Here is an 18,907-nt window from a genome sequence, read left to right on the forward strand (position 1 = left end):
TCGGCATCGCCGCATGCGCTTCGTTCAGTGCGTCTATCTAGCCATGGTTCAGGTAAACGTTTTTCCCAAACGTAGGATGAAGAACAACTTCCGTTTAATAAGACCGCTTAAGCAAATATCACAATGCCTGGTGTCAACGCTTCCAAAAATGTGGACTGGTGACTACATTGGAGCAACTTCGATACATCATATCATCGTGATACATCATATTCACAAACGTCTGGGGCAGATCTACATGAAGTAGCGAAAAAACAAACTATAGTCGAAAGGGAAGGCAGGCACTGCTGGCCTTTCTTCAAAGTCTTTCCTAATGTCTAACCAACCAGAACAGCCTAGCACATTGTTTATTGCTTACATCGCAATGTGCGCGAGACGTTGAATATCCATTTGCAGCTCGGCAAACAGAAGGTGCTGGTCAACTCAGAAAATTAGGTCACTAACTACACGCCAATGGATTGCAAAAAGCAATGTTTGAGGTTGCTTTTATGCTTTTCTTTCCTGTTCTATTTTTTGCTAATTTGCAGATTTTCAAATTGTTTCCTATGAAACCTTTGTTACTTGCTCCTAGATGATGAGGTGCTTCGAAGCTGCCTCAGTTCGCGTCGTCTGAGCTCGTGTTCGCGACTGCGGCTGTTTTGAGACCACGAGTAAGATGGGAGACAGTATCGCTGCGTATACTATTTTGCTAGGGTGGCAGGGGAACCGAGTGTGTGAACGACATTCTGTTGTGTTTATGAACGTGTGTGTCCTTGTCTTGCAGGTAAGGCGCCAAGATGGTCTTACCGAGTACGCGGCCTTTTTCGAAAGCTTGATGGGAGGACCCAGTGTGAGTGTTCCTGTTTGCTCTTTATTTCTTCTTATCGCCTACTCACACTTGTGTGTTTTGAGCCCTACTGTGACCTCCAACATCGTCGTAGCTTCGAAGCGTGCATTCGGGAGAAAAAAATAGAGCGAAGGGAACGCGATATCCCCAACGCCGCTTACGAGATCGCCGCGTGCGGGCTTTCCCGGTGAAGAGCACATAATTCGCGTTACAGTGCAAAAAAAAAAAAGAAAAAGAAAATGAAGACAGCCATGCATGGACACGTGACAAGCTCTAGTGTTTTTGCGCTGTAATTAAGGTGAATCTAAATGACAGCTTGATACATCTAACGCCTCCGAAGGATGAGCTCCGAGGGCTGGGTTTTGAGCAACACTGAAAAGAACGACTCGGCACACAACGTTCACTCGCTCCCTGAAAATTCTGCCGAACCCTATAGTAACTCGGTAAGCATTACAACGGTGACCGCCGTGCACCGGTGTTTTGATTCCGCTAGCATGAGCATCTGGACTCTGCAAGACTATTAAACTTTCCTGAAGTATTGCTGAAGTTCCTTATTTTCAACAACACCACAACAGCTTTCGCACGTTCTTCATTGCGAATAACCCAGATGTTGAATTGTTGAAAAACACTCGCGGCGTAAACACTCATGAATATGAGCGGGACTCAACGCGCCTGATTCTTGCGCCCCCTTTACGAGAAACGACTTCACATTGAGCGCAGGTACAAAACTGTGGCGTCGCGTTAACTCCATGCGGAATATAAGCGGTGTGGTTGCACTCAAAGCGCTCCGTTGTGTTTGCGTCTCTCTCGAGGGTCGATGGTTCCATTTCAGGTGTCCCTTGTGGAAACAATGCCTCATTCCTGCAGGGCCATTTTATGCCAAGCTAGCGGTCTAAGCAAAAAGGCCATGACAGCACCAGTTAATTTGTATGAACAACAAGAAATAGAACGGTAGCAACGGACGAGAAATAATTTTCGAGCGAATCAGCTATAGAGCTAGGAAATGTTGGAAGCAAACTTGAGTTGATAAGAAACTTCGGCAGAAGTCGTTCCCGGTGATTCAAAATGACCAGGTTATAAAAATAGTTTAGTGCGCTGCCCAATACTTCGTAAGGCTTCTTTTACCCTGTCTCAAAGTTACTTTATGATTGCCTCTGCATCCGATTCATCGATTTCATTGGTATTTCTAATATTGCCCTCACGATGTGTCACCTTTTTATCTGACATGCCATAGCGCCGCTTGAAATAGGTAAATAAATAAATGAATACGCGAATACGTCACTGCTATCTGCAATTCTGCTGCATGGCCGTTTCATATTCAGCCGTACATTGCCGCGGTAATGCAGCCCAATTCCAGAAATGGATTACTGACTTTGATAATTATCGGTGATGTTCTCTATCGGGATTTTGGTCGTTGGCGGCGGTGATGGCGTTCACGTATACGGCGTAAGAAGTGGCGCCTCACTGCAGCCCCCGTGAGCATCACTCGACCGTTTCTTGCTTGTGTGTAGGCGGCATTCTTACGTGAACCAAGTTGACGGACTCATCCGGGGTGGCGTCACTGAGGCCGACGCTCCAGAATCTTCTCCTTGCGACGTCACGTGACAACACATTCGTCCTCTCAGCTCTTACACCTTCCTTGGACCACATTCCGTCCACGTATCTCTTGCGCTGAGCGCATGCGGCTATGGGCTATGCGGATAACAACCACAAAATGCCGTCAGTTATAGTTCGGCTTCTTCGGATTCGAGAGCCGGCCGTTCAAAGACCTACATCGAGGTATATGATCATTTCAAAAACGAAAAAAAAAAAAAGCCAACAACGATTTACTGTAAGTAAACGGGCTAGTTTGTTGCGGGATTGTTGATTCATGTTACAAGAGCGGTAGAAACGTCGCTCGACGGCGCTGCAACTGGAGTTTACTTAACGCAAAGCTACACGAGTGAGGACCACAAAAACCTATGGAGCCTTTTTAACGCGCGTGTGCCATTCATCCTCTGACTGAGATACTCCATTTCTTCTTCTTTTTTTTTGTTATTCCAACAGCAGTGGTGCTATTGCAATTATCACATTTTTATGCAAATGCCTCAAAGAACAATATGTTCAATTCTGATTGTAACCTATAACTTAACCTTTCACTCTATAGGTGACCTGGTGCTCACAAGATTTGCTGAGAGTCGCAACAAGCATTTTGCAGCAACGCCTCATGTCACTATTTTAAGCTAGGCTTATCGCGGAATTTCTTTCTTATTCCCCGACTGGTGCAGTCAATACACGTGTCTTTAACTAAAAAAATTGAGGAGTCATTTCACTGTGTAAATGTGGATGACCAGTCAAGCTGTACCACAACACACAGGTAAATAAGTCAAGGTTAGACAAGGGTACATGTATTTATTTTCACCATTTGTTAATTGTATGACGATAACTTTGTGATTACTGTGAGATAGACTGTTTGGTTTGTTAGAGCCTTAGATAGATTCTTGGCCGACGTTAAATGTATACACGACCGTTGTAAGGTAGTTGAGTGACTCGGATTGCAGCGACACTTCAAAGCAAACTCTTCTAGCACAAACTGAGTGAGCCATTTCTTGTCTGGTTTCGAACTGTCCTCATTGAAATCTCCGACGATGATCACAAGGGAATAGTGTCATCACGGCTAAACCATGCCAAGTGGGTGGTCATGAACTTCTCAATATCACACTTGGGTGTGCCTGGAGATCGCAATTCCTTCTTTCGCTTGTACGGCACAGGCAACGACACAATGGGCGGCATTGTCCTCCTGCGAGTCAAGGGCGTATGGTTGTACAGGCATTTTGTCCTTTGCGTATATCCTGCTCGAGAGTCAATATGCTGTTCAAAACTATTCCAGTAAACCCATCGACTTGAAACAATACATCATGACTTATGTATTGCATTTATTATTATTATTATTATTATTATTATTATTATTATTATTATTATTATTATTATTATTATTATTATTATTATTATTATTATTATTATTGTTGTAGTTGTTGTTGTTGTCATTGTTTTATTATTATTAGGGGCGAAGTGCTTGAAGCCTGCTTCACCTCGACCGTGGGCCGGCCTCCCGGTATGGCACAATCTCCGTGATCGGCCCACGCCCACCTATAGGTGTATTGTTATTGTGGACGCACAAACACGAAAAATGCATGCCATACACAGCTTCCCTGTAGAAGGGAACGTACATCCAGAACGCGCCCCTTCTCTGGTATCTTATGTGTGTACTCCTCGCGCAAGAGTTAAATCATTTTTAAACACGGTTCACAGCAAGGTCGTTGTCCACAGTGACATTATCATAAATACATTCGGACACACTCATCCGTCTACGTAAATATATTGGTTACGTTAACCACGTCAACAATGGTTGTTTCTATGCATTTGTCACATCTAGCTGCGAAAATGTCGCTTAAAAGATGTGCTATACAAGGCCCGATGCATACGCTATGTATCACTTTGCATGAAAGCTTCGTCAATATTGCCGTATTGATCTCTGGACGAGAAAAAAAACTGAGCATTTGTAAACAAAATTGTCATCAGATAAATCTGCAGCATTCTGGAATGTCACTTGACACGAGCCTTCAATAAAGTTCCTGACAGCGCCGAGAAGTTGTGCTTGTGGAATCGAAAACATCCGAGGCACTTATGAGTTGTGAATGCGAGATCGTTAATGTCCAATTGAATGCCGCTTAGCGGTCCTTCGAGTTTTGCTCTTAGATTGGTGCGGGTTATTTTTCTCTTTTTTATGTGCAGCTTCTTCGTTAGTATGTTGGCTGTAGAGTGGAATCATTTGGGCGATATTGCTGAGAAATCAAGGAAGCAGCAGCTAAGCGCCCGGCTTCCGAGAGCGGCACGCGCGAGTCAAGCAACTGCCTCGCTGACGACAACTCGTCTCGCCCCGTATCGCCGTATCGGCTCCGTCGAGGCGCGCTGGTGACGTGGCGTCGCCGTGATGCCCTCTCCCCTGACGCAACACCTGGCGCGCTATCGCGGCATCAGGTGTTCCGATTTGCCCGCTATGCTCCGTCGAGGCGCGCTCGGATCGCAGCCAATGGGCGTCGTTTCGCTGCTACAGACGCCGGCTTTTTCGCTCAATGATGCTTTCGCATCGAAAAACAAGTCGACCACGTCAACGGGAAACTCAAATAACCGCTTCTTTGCAGCATTGTTGTTTCGAAAAATTACATTGCTTCCTCTGAAACAGGTGGAGTGTGGCACCGTCGTCATCCTTCAGCCAGCTTCGGCGTCATGTGCGGGCTTCGTGGCTTGACGGTGGAGCCTTCGCAGCGACACCGTGGCTTCATACACGATGCGGTCGGCGAGCTTCTGCAAGATTTTCCATGGGCAAATCAAGCGTCCACAGCGACCACAGCGCTCTATACGGTATAGGAGTTGCAGAAAGAGCTCGAGAAAGCTGTCCACGAACCGAGTCGCAGCCGTTGAAGAGCTGTCGGATGTAACGAAGCAGCTGCGATGGTTGCCCGTCGCCGAATTCTTCCGCGCGCGAGTCGTTGAACGCGACTTCGCTCGGAGGGGTCTGGCGTGCTAGAACAACCACCGTGATGTGGTCGTATATGCGGTGTGTGGCAAGCTGTGACAACGTCACTGAACTCGCTAGAAACTTCGGGAGGGGGGGTCGAAAGCACTTGCAGGTACTTAGCGTGTGGGCGGTGATTCGTCCCAGGTCGAAGGCAGCTTCAACCTTACGGCAGGGTCTTGCTGCTAGAACAGCAGCAGCTGTATACCACAGAGACGCTCTCCGACGACGCAGCTGGTCAGTGGTTGCCGCGGCCACAACACTTGTGCTCGTGGCGACGCCATGGCCGTGTCGCTGTTTAACGGCATTTCCATGGATGTAGCGTCGACGTCCAAGGAATCACATCGGGGTCACCTGACGTTGTAGTGACAGTGAAGAACACGGCAGCAAAAACTGTGATCCCGAAACTAAGTCTTTATTGAGCGAACATGTGCCCAGAAAAGCAAGTGACGCTCAAAGAACAACCATAGCGGCGAGCTCAGTCGGCGTTCGTCGAAATCGGATCTGCGGGTCAGACGCGTCGGCTATTTATATTTCACTCATGCCAGCGTATTTGCTGGTGCTTGCACAATATCTACAATTTACAACAATATTCGCGCCACGCTTGCAGTCTGATTACAAAAAGGCACGGATAGAATCGGCTAAAAGAATCAAGGATGTTCTGATGCATGCAGACGCGTCCTTCGCCGAGCGACAACGTGAGTTGCTAGCGCCGTGTGAAAAGCGGTCCCTCTAAAGAGGATGAACAAATGTTAGGCAATGTATACGCGTGCATAGGAACCGAAATGAGGTCGTACATAGCAAAAGGACATGTCATGAGCTATAGGCAGATGGAGAGGCGACGGATCAGGCCAGCAAAGGCACGGGGAGCGCGAGCATGGCTCGGAGGCATGCACTGTATAGAGCGCGACGACATGACTCCTGAAAACTGAAACAACAAAGCTTTGATAGACCATCCCTTGATTCAAGTGACTCTGTGGGCTTTCTTGTCTACCCAGTGCCGACAGGAACCCTTCGCCCCCCCGCCCTTTATTTTTTCGTTCAGCTTCTGAGGGCGAGATAATTTATCGATCCGTAAGAAATTTGGAAGCCCGGTGGCAACTGTGCATCATTTTGACGCGGATTATTTTACTTAAGTAACTGACATGGCTTGGTATTCGAACGCGAAGACCTGCGCAGCAGAGGAACGAAGTGCTTCCTTCGTCCTGGTCTGGTGCTGATCCTCAAGTTTGAAACAGCACAAATTAGCGGTGTATTGCGTGGCTTTCATACACAGGATCTATCCCGAAATTCAAACGTCAAGCACTTGCGCGCTTTGCTCAGACTTTCCCAACTTAGAACACATGCTCTGCAGCGGTGCCCCGCGTTACGGGGTGACGAAGACGTTATGTCGTCCAAGTGGGAGGCTGCTCTACGCAGTCCGGATTTTGAAGCACAACTATGGGCAGTCCAACGGACCCGCGACGTGGCGGAGAGGCTAGGCATTTCTGTCCCGACGTGGGAGCGGCCCGCTACGTGCTAGTGCACGTTCCGAAGGACTTCAATAAAGTTTGTCCATTCCATTCTGATTACAGTTCACGCTATTTGTCGTTTTTTTTTTCGTCTATTTTCGTGTGTAAATTTCTGAATATATAGTTGATAGAAAAATATGTTTGCATGTGTAATGTGAGCGCAGTCTGCACCGAATTGTCTGTCCATGTCGTGAGCACTATGAGAGTTTCGGGATAAAATGCGCATAAAGTTGACAGACATTGGACTCTTCCGTCTCTCGGCTTCTGATCCACTGAGGCTGATGCAACCATCATAAGAAACTGGCGTCTGTGGGCCCAAATATTCGTTGTAGTCTTTACTGTGACCTATTATCCCATCGTGATGTCCTCGAAAAAAAGAAAAAAGAAAATATGCGGGTAGTTGGAACGGAGTGTACCTCCTTTTGATGAGACCGGGCATTATGTGGCCTAATAAAATTTTAAAAAATATTCAGAGGACGCTTTGCGAATATGTTTTTTCTCCTTCTGCGGAATTCAAACTGTCAAGAAAAGGAGGCAAAATGGCGCTAGTGGCCGTTTGCCGAAAGTAAGCGTCCTCCCCCCCCCCCCCCCCTCGAAGGAGAACAATGCAGCCCCCATCAGAGCGTCGGCCCCCTTCTTATCTTTTGTGTGTGTGTGTGTGTGTGTGTGTGTGTGTGTGTGTGTGTGTGTCCCCTGCGTATACCTGAACGTTGCGCCACCACCTTCTTTGTGCGAGCCCCTCCATTGTTGGCTCCTGGTTTTTGTTTACTCGCGTCGGGCGCGCGCTTTTATGGAAAACGGCGCTACCCCTTTACCTTTCATTCGGCGCCGGGAAAAGCCTCTTGCCGCATTTTTTTTTCTCCCGTCGTCTTTCAAGTTGAGGCATTCTGTATTAGATTAGGCCTCTGCACGGTTCGTCAAACATGGCGTTTATTCCGTTCGGCAAAAAAGCGGCGATGACAATGGACAACGAGAGAGAAGGTGTGTCCGAAGAAGCGCGCGCCAAGAGTTGCGCAAACTTTCGAGATCATTCGTTCCATGTGGAGCAGAAGTGCGTTGGACTGCACTGCTGGAGAGCAAAGCGGCACACTTGCTTGCTTTTCTTTTTTTCTTTTAACCGTTCGCCGGCGTTTCTTTCTTTTTCGTTGTTCTATAGCTCCCCCTGTTTCCTCGAAGAAAGCGCGGCGCATATTTTGGGGAGCGGGCAAGGAAACCCTGCCTCGTCGACCTGGCAGCTTTTGTCCCGCGCGGCGATGAGCACAATGACGTAAAATGCGGCGCCATCCGCGTGCAAACGGTTTCCGCGTGAGAAGAACGCAGAGTCTATGTTTCTGAGGAAAAAGGCTTAGAAGCGGAACAAACAAACAAGATGGCAGCTGCTTTTCAACCTGCGAATCCTCGCGGGCCGGCGCCACTCCGGTGTGTACAACAGCGTCGTGTTGCGTAACATCCCTTTCTCGGGAGCGTTCGCCTCCCGCCGTTTATTCAGGGCCGCCTGTGCATCCGTGTGGCTGCAAGCTTTGCCGCACGCGCCGGGCAGTTGTAGGCAGAAGAGGTAAACTAAGCCATTCGCTCTCGCCTTGTTCGCGAAAACCCTGGCGCGTTTAGCCTATCGCGATCACAAAACACTCCCGCTTCGACTTTATCGATTCGTTCCTATTCAATATCAACGCATCCAGCATATAGGAACACCTGCTTCAAGTTGTTTAGGTGACGTACCATGCATGAACGTTGTACGCAGAGTCATTGCGGACTACCAAGCAAGCTACAAAGTGAATCGCAATGACAAAAATTTTTCCTTCATTTACTTCGGTTACTAATCGCACTCGCGCAACATTTTTCTTTATTCGATGAATTTAGGATTCTTAAACAGTGCCCTTCGTTGTAGTATTACCGATCGTGGGCCTTCGCTCATTTGTCACGGTGCACACCGTCATAATATTTACAGTACCACCGGGCTTTCTCATTACCTCCATATATCCCATTCCACACAGCTATTTTCTTTCTCGTTCTTAGTTTTAATAGCTGGCTAATATTAGACCCGTGTCAGTGGCCGGTTCGGGGCGAGAGGGGTATTACATAAAACGTGGGTTATGTCAATACATACTGGTACCTTTAACACGCAATATAATTTAATGTTATAATTGACATGCAAAAAAAAAAACTGAAAAACGTTGTCACAATAATTTGAATGCGATGCAAACGCTCATTTCAGAAAAAATCAAGTGATTGATATTTCCTAGGTAAACTTGTCTGTGGCGCGAAATGCATTTTGTGAAAAGGGGACAGAAGAGAGGAGACAGTGAAGCGTCAAGTGATTGATTATGGAAGACAAGAAAAACCATGGATGGAGTTCAGTGAAGTTCAATTCAATATTAGGAAGACCCATGAGAAGAGAAAATTAAGTAGAAAAGTGCAAAATGACAGCAATTGTAAATTCTTTTGAGCAGGTGATGGCTGGTACGGTATGGGGAAGGCTGTTTCGGTCTGTGGCCACAGGAAAAAAAAAAAAAGGCACAAAATGCCAGGGGCGTCTTGTAGCAAATCACCCACACGTCGGTAGATGCGTCAGGGATGCATGTATGCTGTTCTGTGCTGAGAAGGATTAAAGGGCTTCTGAAATAATGGTGAGCTTGCAATGCGATGACGGAATAACAGAGGTGATTTTAGTAAAGAAATGCCGACACTGTATGACTGAATGAATATGGCGGCATGATCTCAAACAGATTCGAGCTCACTGGCAAGGCAAAATTGATGCGGATACCATATGTCCTGTGCATATTCTGATTTAGTTATCACCAGTGACTTGTACGCGAGAAACGTTACGCGTAATGGTGCTCGGAGCAGATGATGCTTTAAACAAGGTAAAAGTTCAATTAGTTAATGAAATAAAAGTTGGCTACGTGTCTACTCCAAGAAGTCGTTATGCATGGTGGTACCGAGGTATTTGAACGAGGTCGCATACTACACTGGCAGAGATTAGTCTTTTCTTTATTCGCGAGGGGTTGCCACACTGGCATTACCGGCGGTTAAAATCATATATGTAAGTATGTAGGCCCGTTTAAATCAGACACTGCAACAGCGGCTTATACAGTATATTGTCCACCAGCTATAGACCATAGTCCTCAGGATGGTCAGTTCATAAACGCGCATCCCTGCGTACATTTTCGTGGAATGGCCTTATTGTCCCAGGACATGCCCAAAATGGATAGCAGACATTCGTTGCAGCTGAAAAAGCACTACTTTGCGTTTTCTTCCGGTTGAGTGTCATCGGCCATTAGTAACAGAAGCGCAGTAATTGGTTAACGCCTTGTTGTAGGGTCGGGCAGTGGGCAATAGAAATCATATTTATGCGGGTACGAGGTAGCGTTCTTTCGCCTTTTCACGTGTATTTCTGGAACTGTCGGAAAATACCTGCACGATAAAACATATTCCCCAGGTAGCTAATTAAAAAGGCTAACTAACTACATTTGATCATTCACTGATGGGCACACGTTGAAATTGAAGCCACGCAATATAGCGCTGCTTTGCAGCTAGCAACACTTCCGAGATATCCGCCCTCAAGGTCTGCTAAGTTTTGTAACGCGCAGCGACAAATGCGCTTTTCCGAAAGTGTTCGAGGAGAACGCGAAGCAGGGTCCACGAGCGTGCGCGGCGCTTTCACCGCCGCCTATCGGAGTCGCGTCGAAGCTGCAGGGGCTTCGGAGACCCGCCGCGCGGCGCCGCCACCTGCGTTGCAGCGCCTCGGTGTCGTCTGCTGGGAGCGGCTTCCGGGACGCCGCGCGAACTGCTGCGACAGTGGGCGTCGTGCGTGGCGCCGATCAGCAGGGGCCTCGCTCCTGCAGCCGCGGTCAATCCTTGGCTACGTAGGCCCCGGTCTGACGCTCTTCTGGTAGGCCTCGTTGTTTGCGAGCGCGGGGCGAGAACTGCCGTTCAATTGTATGTCACGCTTAGCACGGAAGTATGTCGTCCGGACTGAACGAGCGAGCTCCTCTATTCTCGAAGCATTGAGACTTTCGATGCACACCGAAACGCCTTTCAAGGTTTTATCCGCTGCTGTGCAAGTTTTGTTGACCGCACACGAACGCGTCTCGACGTAAAAATAATGGACGCCATCCGAACTTTTCCCGTCGATGCACGTTTGTCTGCGAGGCTCGACTTCTCGGGCGCCGAGTGCACGCGCGCCCCTTGAAGATGAACTCGCGCTCGTGCTGCAGCCAGTTCGTGCCTCTTGCGTGCGCAAACCGCGAGAAACGACGGGACAGCTGAAATCTGCGTCCCATTGTGCGCAGCCCCCGTTTGTGAAAAATATATTTGATTAAAACGAGCCTTATACCCGTGAAGGTCCAAGTCACGTAGTGAACACGTGAGCTCTTTGGTGCACTTCCGTTTCCTTATAATTTAGTGTCGTCAAAAATATCAACAAATCTCATCAACACGCCGTTAAAAGCGTTAGATGTTAAGAGACACATGCGCTGTAAGCGATGCAGCGGAAACAGCCGTCCAGCTCATTATAATGCTTGCACATCTATTCGACCTTCATTTCCCATCGTTACCATCGCGCGGTCAGCATTGAGCACCCTATAGCATGGTCTAGAGAGAGAGAGGGAGACATGGGAAGGTTAGCTATCCATAAGTGTCCAATTTGCACTCTGGCAAGAGGCAAGGGCCGAACCAAAGATGTCTTCGTGCTTATTAGGTGCCCTCTCGTGGGGCTGGCACACCACTCTATTATACAGGCAACGTTGTGGCACGAGCAAAATAAATGTATGTGCGCTCTTCACGAAACCGGAGAGAGGTTCTGTACAACGAAAAGAGCCGGCGGTGACACGAAGCTTGCAGCGAATTCTGATTGCTACGAGTATTTCGAGGTTGCTCCTGATGTACCTCACTGGACGTGGCCGAAGTTGTGCAGCTATCAAATCAACTATATACTATATCCAGATATATACGAACCAAACGAATGCAAGTCATGCGGCTCAAGAGCAACACTTGAGCATACGCTGTGGGAAGGCCAAGGGCTGACGAGTAGCAACGGGGAGACAGCCTCTAGCGAAAGCCTCCGCGCGCGTTGGTGTGCTACTCAGCTCAGCCCCGTAAGATCAACTGTGGGCAGTCCAGCGGGCCTACGACGCTGCCAGAGCCCAAGGGCAGACGCCTAGGCAGGGTGAAGCCAACCCTATTAACTCGCCGGACAAAAATAAAGTTTATACCTACCTACCAAATGAACTATTTGAAAGCTTGCTTTGTTCTGGCTGAGGCAAAACAGAAATGGAAATCGAGCGTGCAATAAAGCCGTAGTACTTGGAAGCTGCTCTCAGACCATGCAGGAAAAGCGTCTATTTATTTATTTATTTATTTATTTATTTATTTATTTATTTATTTATTTATTTATTTATTTATTGTAAGTACGTAAGAGAACAGAAACAACCCCCGTTCACTGGGTTTGGTTTAGTTTGGTGCCTATATGCATAGCACAACCCACTACGGGGGATTGGCCAAGAATCGGGCGGCAGTGGGTATAAAAGGGCAGAAGACTTCAATAGGATTTTCACATTTCAGAATGAGACACTCAATTAACTTGAATCGTTAATATCAATTTTCATGTTAAGTTATCTTAAAATGTCATCACTGGGTCAGTTATATTCTGCACCCTTCGTCTTCCTCGCACTCTCAGCGCCCGCGCTCCGTTGCCGCACTTCGTCATTACAATATATATATATATATATATATATATATATATATATATAGAGAGAGAGAGAGAGAGAGACAGGCCCTAGCTTTGGTGCCTACCTTCCCCATCGACCCTGATGGTAAGGAATGTCATCGTTGCGGTCAGCACATTCCGTGCGGCGTGTAACCTCGCGTTTCCTGCTGAAGCAGGCGCAGGTTGATTTAAATCATGCCTCCTTTTTTTTCGTTTTTCATGCTGTGTTACAAAATTTTAAGAACGACCTTGCAATATGCTAATGCAATTCATTATTTTTTTCGGCACGTTTGTCACCTACCTCGAGAGTTCATCTGAAGTGCATGCGTTACGTATACTTGCTCCCGCTAAGGGGGGGGGGGGGGGGTGGAGGAGGGTATGAAGTGCTCGAGGGGAAAGACCGTCATTAGACATCAATTTATTCCGTTTCTGATGATGCGCACGTGTTCCTTTTCTTTATTTTCTCTTTTTTCCCCTTTTTTTTGGGGGGGGGGGGGGGATTATCACCGGTCTGGTGATAATTGACAGCAGCGCACGTAAGCCAGCAACGGCAGCTGGAAATTTCATCAGCGGAGGACGACGCCACGTCAGTGTCCAGTTGCCGTGACGTGATTCGCAGAGAGGGAAATCGACGCTCGCGAAATAACGTTCATGAAATGAGCGATCTGGGCTTGCATGATTGTCGGTGAATTGGGGCAGACTCGCATGGATCTCGAAGCGACCCTTAACATCGCGTCCACGTTTCCACCTGGTATGGGACTCGTATTGAAGACGAGGCAGGTTAGTGTGGCAATAGCAGGCACAAGCCCTCTGGTGAGCCCACTGTCTCTCGAGTATGCTAATGTGCTGTGCCACGAGGTTCAGAATGAAAGTGTCGAATTCCGCCACTATACATTTGTGGGAAAGTTTGGAAGTAGTGTTTAATGGAAAGAGCAGTTGAGGAATACTAGTGTTCGTTGTAGCAGAACAACGCAAGGAAACCAGTGTTGTCACTGAAGCGAACTTTCGAATCTAAGCTGCAATCGCCACTTCGCCAGATTACCTCAGTAGATGCTATCTAGTGGTGTGCCGAAACCACGTGACACATAAGTCGCAGGTTGAATGCGGAGGTCGGCGTGTGCGCAACCTTGCGTAATGCGCCCTTCTTTGTATACGGCTACAGTGACGCCCTCCCTCGTCAGTTCCTTGCAACTGAAGTAAGAGGCGTTGTTCCAGACTGTTTTTGTTCTTCAACTCTCTCGCTCGGCTCTTGCCCATCCGCCTTTCCTGTTTCATCGATCGCGCGGGCATTTATTTTTGCGCGCTCGCTCCCTCACCCGCGGCGGAGAGGGAATCCGTCACAATGCTGTTATTTTTTGGAGCCCCCCTCGCTCTTGTTGCTCGTGCTGCTTTTAAAAAGCGGCCGGCAAAGAGAAGAAAGCGCCCACCCACGCACTCGCAGCCATTGAAGCAGGATGTGCGCGGCGCTTTTCATGTGCGGGGGCGTTCCAGGCGCGCAATTATGCTAATCTTGTGTCGACGGCCAGCGGGTAAATTATTTTAATGAGTCTTTCTCTCCTCTTCCGTCGTCGCTGCACACACACTGCCTCCACCCCCGCGGGCTGCTTTCCTCTTGCTGGCGCCGCAGTGTGCCGGGCGGCGCGCCGTCTTTCGGGCCTCGAGACTCGCCTCCGGCTGCCGCCGCCGCTGGTCCGCTGGCGAACAACGTGCGCGCTGGCTTCGCCTTCACCGTGAGTACTCTCTGCGCGCACCCGTCACGTGCCTCGGCAGCGTGGCATTTCGTGATGTTCGGGGACGTCGCACTGCGGTGCGATCATTTCGTATAAACAAAAAAAAAAAAAAAAAAAATTACGGAAAGTACAAATCGGCACCGCAAGTGCTCGTTGTGCACAAGTTGTCGTTACTTTAGCTTTCCCGCTTTCCTTGCGCGCTTCAGTTTAATCGAAGTTCGAACCTTGAAAACGTTCACGTTCTTTGTCTTGCTTTCTTTTGCGTCTAGCCTGCGCCTATCTTCGTGTGCGGTTGGCTGCTACTATACGCTGCTGCTGCTGCTGCTGCTGATGATGATGATGTTAATAATATCTGCTTCGGTACGGATGTGCGACCAGCCTGCGTGAACTAATCAAGTTTTACCACATCTATTGCAGTCCACCGTTTCGCCTATCACTTTCTCGTAATTTTGCCAGTGCCTGCAATGACCTTCAGTTTTTTTTTTTTTTTTCACCAATACTGCAAACGTCGGTTGCTTGGCTCGACCGCTGACCAGTTGACGCTTAGATCAGTTTTCAACCACAGCGCTTATTTTAAGGTAAGCGTTCCTTACGGTTCCGACTGGATGAATATCTTGGCACGCCATTACAATCTGCAGAGTTATCACCGATTTTCTTAAAGTTTTGTTATTATTATTATTATTATTATTATTATTATTATTATTATTATTATTATTATTATTATTATTATTATTATTATTATTATTTTGCAGCAGAGACGGGCGTCATCCTGCTGGGAATATATGCGGCTGGCTGTTTACAGGGGGCGGGGTAATCAGGCAGTGATCGCGGGCCTAAATAGCGAGGCACTGCCCTTTGTGTTATCGCAAATTTTTTCTACCAATTTCTTGCTTACCGTGATTGTTAATTTCCATGGACGTTTTTTGTTTCCATCCGTTGCATCTAATATGACATCTTTGCAATTGCCGCTGGAGACGCCGCTTCACAAAATGAGAGAAGAGCGCATTTATATTTGTGAAATGGTGACACAGACGTCACATATATCTCAGGCCTCGCTTTGACCGAATATAAGCAAAAGTAAGGTTGAAATTTTCTCGCAGGTTGGCGTTCAAGCCCGGTCCATTCACTGAATGCATTGCCTGCATGCCGACGGCGGGCGATGAAGCCGTTGCAGGATGGGCGACTGCGGTAGTCTTATAAGACCGTGCGTGACTAGCACCACTGCCTTTCCAGTTGCTACGAGATAATTTCCAAGTCGAGAGTTTGGTCCGAGTAATCTCTTGATAGCATGAAACCCGACCCTGCTGGCTGCCATACGCTGAATGCCGTGCGAGCTCTCTATCGCACACACCGTTCCCATTACAACGTCAGGGTGATTGACGCAATGCGCTGACGTTCGTGCAAGCCAACTCGAACAAAGTAAACACTCGCACACTTTCACTTGGTTTGTAGACTATGTTTATGTAATGCCTGCTTCCATTTTGCTTGTCCGCATTTCGAGGGGGGCGAAATGCAAAAACCCCTGTGTCTTGTACATTGGGGGCACGTTAAAGATCTCCTGTGGGTCACAGTTAATACGGAGTCCGCCACTAAGGCGTGCCTCATAATCAAATCGTGGTTTTGCCACGTGAAAGACCCCAGAACTCACTCAACTCTGATATTGTTTGAGTAGACATTGGCGTATTGTTTTACTTTCAGTTCCTCAGCATTAAGGACGTTCGAAAACAACGCCTGACATCCGCGCATACTTTATAGGCATCTCTGCGAAAAATCGCTGTTCTTCTACGCTTGCCTCTCGTTCATCTTAGCCTTCAACAGAAGCTCGGACTTGTTGTTTGAAATTCATTCGAAACTGAGAAATGCTGTCATTAGAAAACCTCTAAACTTGCCTAAATAAAAATACTTGTACTTAGGAGAAATTTTTTCATATCGTGCCACTCGTTTTGCCAGCAGAAATTTTATTCGGTGGCGGAACTGTCTTTGAGAGGTTATGAATAATTGCTGGATTTAAAGTAAATAAATGCATGAAAATGTATTTGTAACTCTGCGCCAAAAATCACGTAAACCGCATCCATTGATTGTCTAAAGGTGAGAGATGCGATTTATTTCAGCATATACGTGACGTTTCAAAAACTTTATTTAAATTCTGGGGTTTTACGTGTCATACTGGAAATTCATTTCAAGTGCATGCGTCTTGCAACCTCACCGGCTGCAATTCGTAAATTGAAATATTTGTCGTGAAGTAATTAATTAAAAAGCTAATTAGGTAATTTTTGTTAATTAGTTAAATGTATGTTTCGATTTCTCGTGCTACTAATGTCCGCCTCTTCGAATAACCCAGCTCAATGATAAGAAATATGCTACCTGCCACAGGCGATTTCTAAAAATTCCGTAAAGCTTAATTTTCAACACCCGGTGTAAACACCCGTAAAACGGCACGCGCCGCGATATAGCCTTGTGCGCATATATTCAGCACCATCGATAAGGTTAGTGATTCCTGACAAAAGCCTCCGTGCTTCGTAAAAAAAAAACGGCTAGTTCACCTGTAGTTTGGTCCCTGCTCTTGTGCAGAATTATGCAGCTGCTAAGCTCTGGTATGCAGCCGCATTTGATACAACGTGCAGCACCACGCAAGTTAGAAGTTCCCTTTAAAGCCGCACAGTGCTCGTTTAACCCCGTGTTAACACTGCTTGTCCCATGTTCACTTTCTTGCATGACAATGGTATGTTGTAAACGAAAGCCTGCCCATTCCTTACGGGAATGTCCGACACACCGATCTGTGACTCGTGCAACTGTGATGAGACGATCGAGCACGTGTTGTGCTTTTGTAATCTTGATGACATCGGACGCGAAATTCTTCGGAGTGTGTTAAATCGTTTAGATAGCAGACCGTTTTCAGAGACAAAGATTATTGGCCCCACGCGTCGCAGGCATTGCTACACTTGCCTCAGTGACCTATTGTGAAGTGTTGGACAACCGCACGTGTTCATACTGAGAGTACTTGCTTCCTTCGCTCTCCTTTCTTTCTTTTCATCCCTTTAAACCCCTTCCCCCGTGTAGGGTAGCAAACCGGACGTGCTTCTGGTTATCCTCCCTGCCTTTCCTTTGTTCTTTTTCCTCCTGCTCCAAAAGCACATGTCACGAATTGCTTAGCATGACGTATTCTTAAGGACCTCTTCTCGCCACGTATTTCCAGGGACGCTTGTCAACTGAAGTACCAATGCCGTGTAACGCGTGGCTTGGCTAAAAAAAAAACACATTTACTCTTTATCTCGCCCCTACGTTATTAAGACCAAGTATGCAGTATCTATGTATGCACGGAACGACAGCACATCTGTATTTTTTTTTCTTTTATTCTTCCCTTGAACGCTCGGCGAAGGTTTATTCCGCTTTTGATTTCCGCGCAAACTTTTCGCGCACCAAATCAGTAACTGTTCCAAGTAATCTAGGCTGTCTAAAACACATCAACAGCGCGGAAAAGCTCGCTTCAATGCGATGTGCACATGATTTCTTTAGTGATGACTTAAGGCGCGAAAAAGGAATTATCTTCTTACTCTTGAATGGCTTGAATTGAATGAAATGATCGTAAATCCATTCATGATCCCACAGTGTTCAAATCTGAAATTCGTTATCAGCTATATAAACAATTTGCTGTTATTATTTTCGCTATTTAGTTATTATTTTGGTTTTCATCCACTCCTTTACGTAACTCTTCAACGGCCTTGAAATGTAAATAAATGAAATGATAGAGTTTTGATTTTTGGAGTGAATGCTCAGGAAACGCGATCGCAATTAAGCTTCATGTAAATATAAGAAACCGCGGGATCGAATCCCGGCCACGGCGGCCGCATTGCGATGGGGGCGAAATGCGAAAACACCCGTGTACTTAGATTTAGGTGCACGTTTAAGAGCCCCAGGTGCTCCAAATTTCCGGAGTCCCCCACTACGGCGTGCCTCAGATCCTGGTTTTGGTACGTAAAACCCCATAATGTAATAAGAAACCGGATGTTACCACTTCCTGGCGTTTCACGAGTAAATCGAAGCCCCTTTCCCTACATAGCCAAAATTTGTTGCATTTAAACAATTTCACATTACATGTCACTATTACGTAACTATCCCCGTATCTGATGTTGTGCAGCGTCGTCATTCGGTCACATTGCTTGCGTCGAGCACTGCGTTCTTCCTCCTTCGTCTTATTGTTGCCATGAATGCCTTCACCAAACTTTATATTACTGGTTGATATTGTGGGACGGCTGTGAAGCACACATAGATGCAAGAGAAAGGCAGGAGCGGTGTCTTTTTTTTTTTTTTTTTTTGTTCTGGCGTTGGAGAAAAAAATGCTCGTTGTGAGTTAGCACTGTTGTCGTCGGTTGTTTCGTTGCGCCCGTCTGTGTGTCTCGCACAATCCCACGAAATGACTACACAGGATGCCACCGTCGCTAAAGTAGCGTCACTGCTTTCCGAAATGGCAAGCAGAACAGCGTGCTAGCGTGAACGCTGCCTGTATCGGAGGGGAAGGGTGGTGGATCGGGATGTATAGCAGTTGGTGTTGTTGCAGAGGTGCGGAGCGCGAAGTGT

The 18,907-nt window shown here is 47.1% G+C and overlaps 1 protein-coding gene across 1 annotated transcript in view; it reads left to right on the plus strand.

Moving 5' to 3' along the window:
• The window catches only part of LOC119456565 (NGFI-A-binding protein homolog), a 624,616-nt gene that overhangs the window by 163,213 nt on the left and 442,496 nt on the right, over positions 1-18,907 (plus strand). Inside the window, exon 3 of the mRNA XM_037718396.2 lies at positions 761-826. Within this exon, the coding sequence (XP_037574324.2) occupies positions 761-826 (66 nt within the window). The remainder of the gene's footprint in view (positions 1-760; positions 827-18,907) is intronic.

This window comes from Dermacentor silvarum, chromosome 6 (assembly GCF_013339745.2).
Source record: "Dermacentor silvarum isolate Dsil-2018 chromosome 6, BIME_Dsil_1.4, whole genome shotgun sequence".
Taxonomy (NCBI): domain Eukaryota; kingdom Metazoa; phylum Arthropoda; class Arachnida; order Ixodida; family Ixodidae; genus Dermacentor; species Dermacentor silvarum.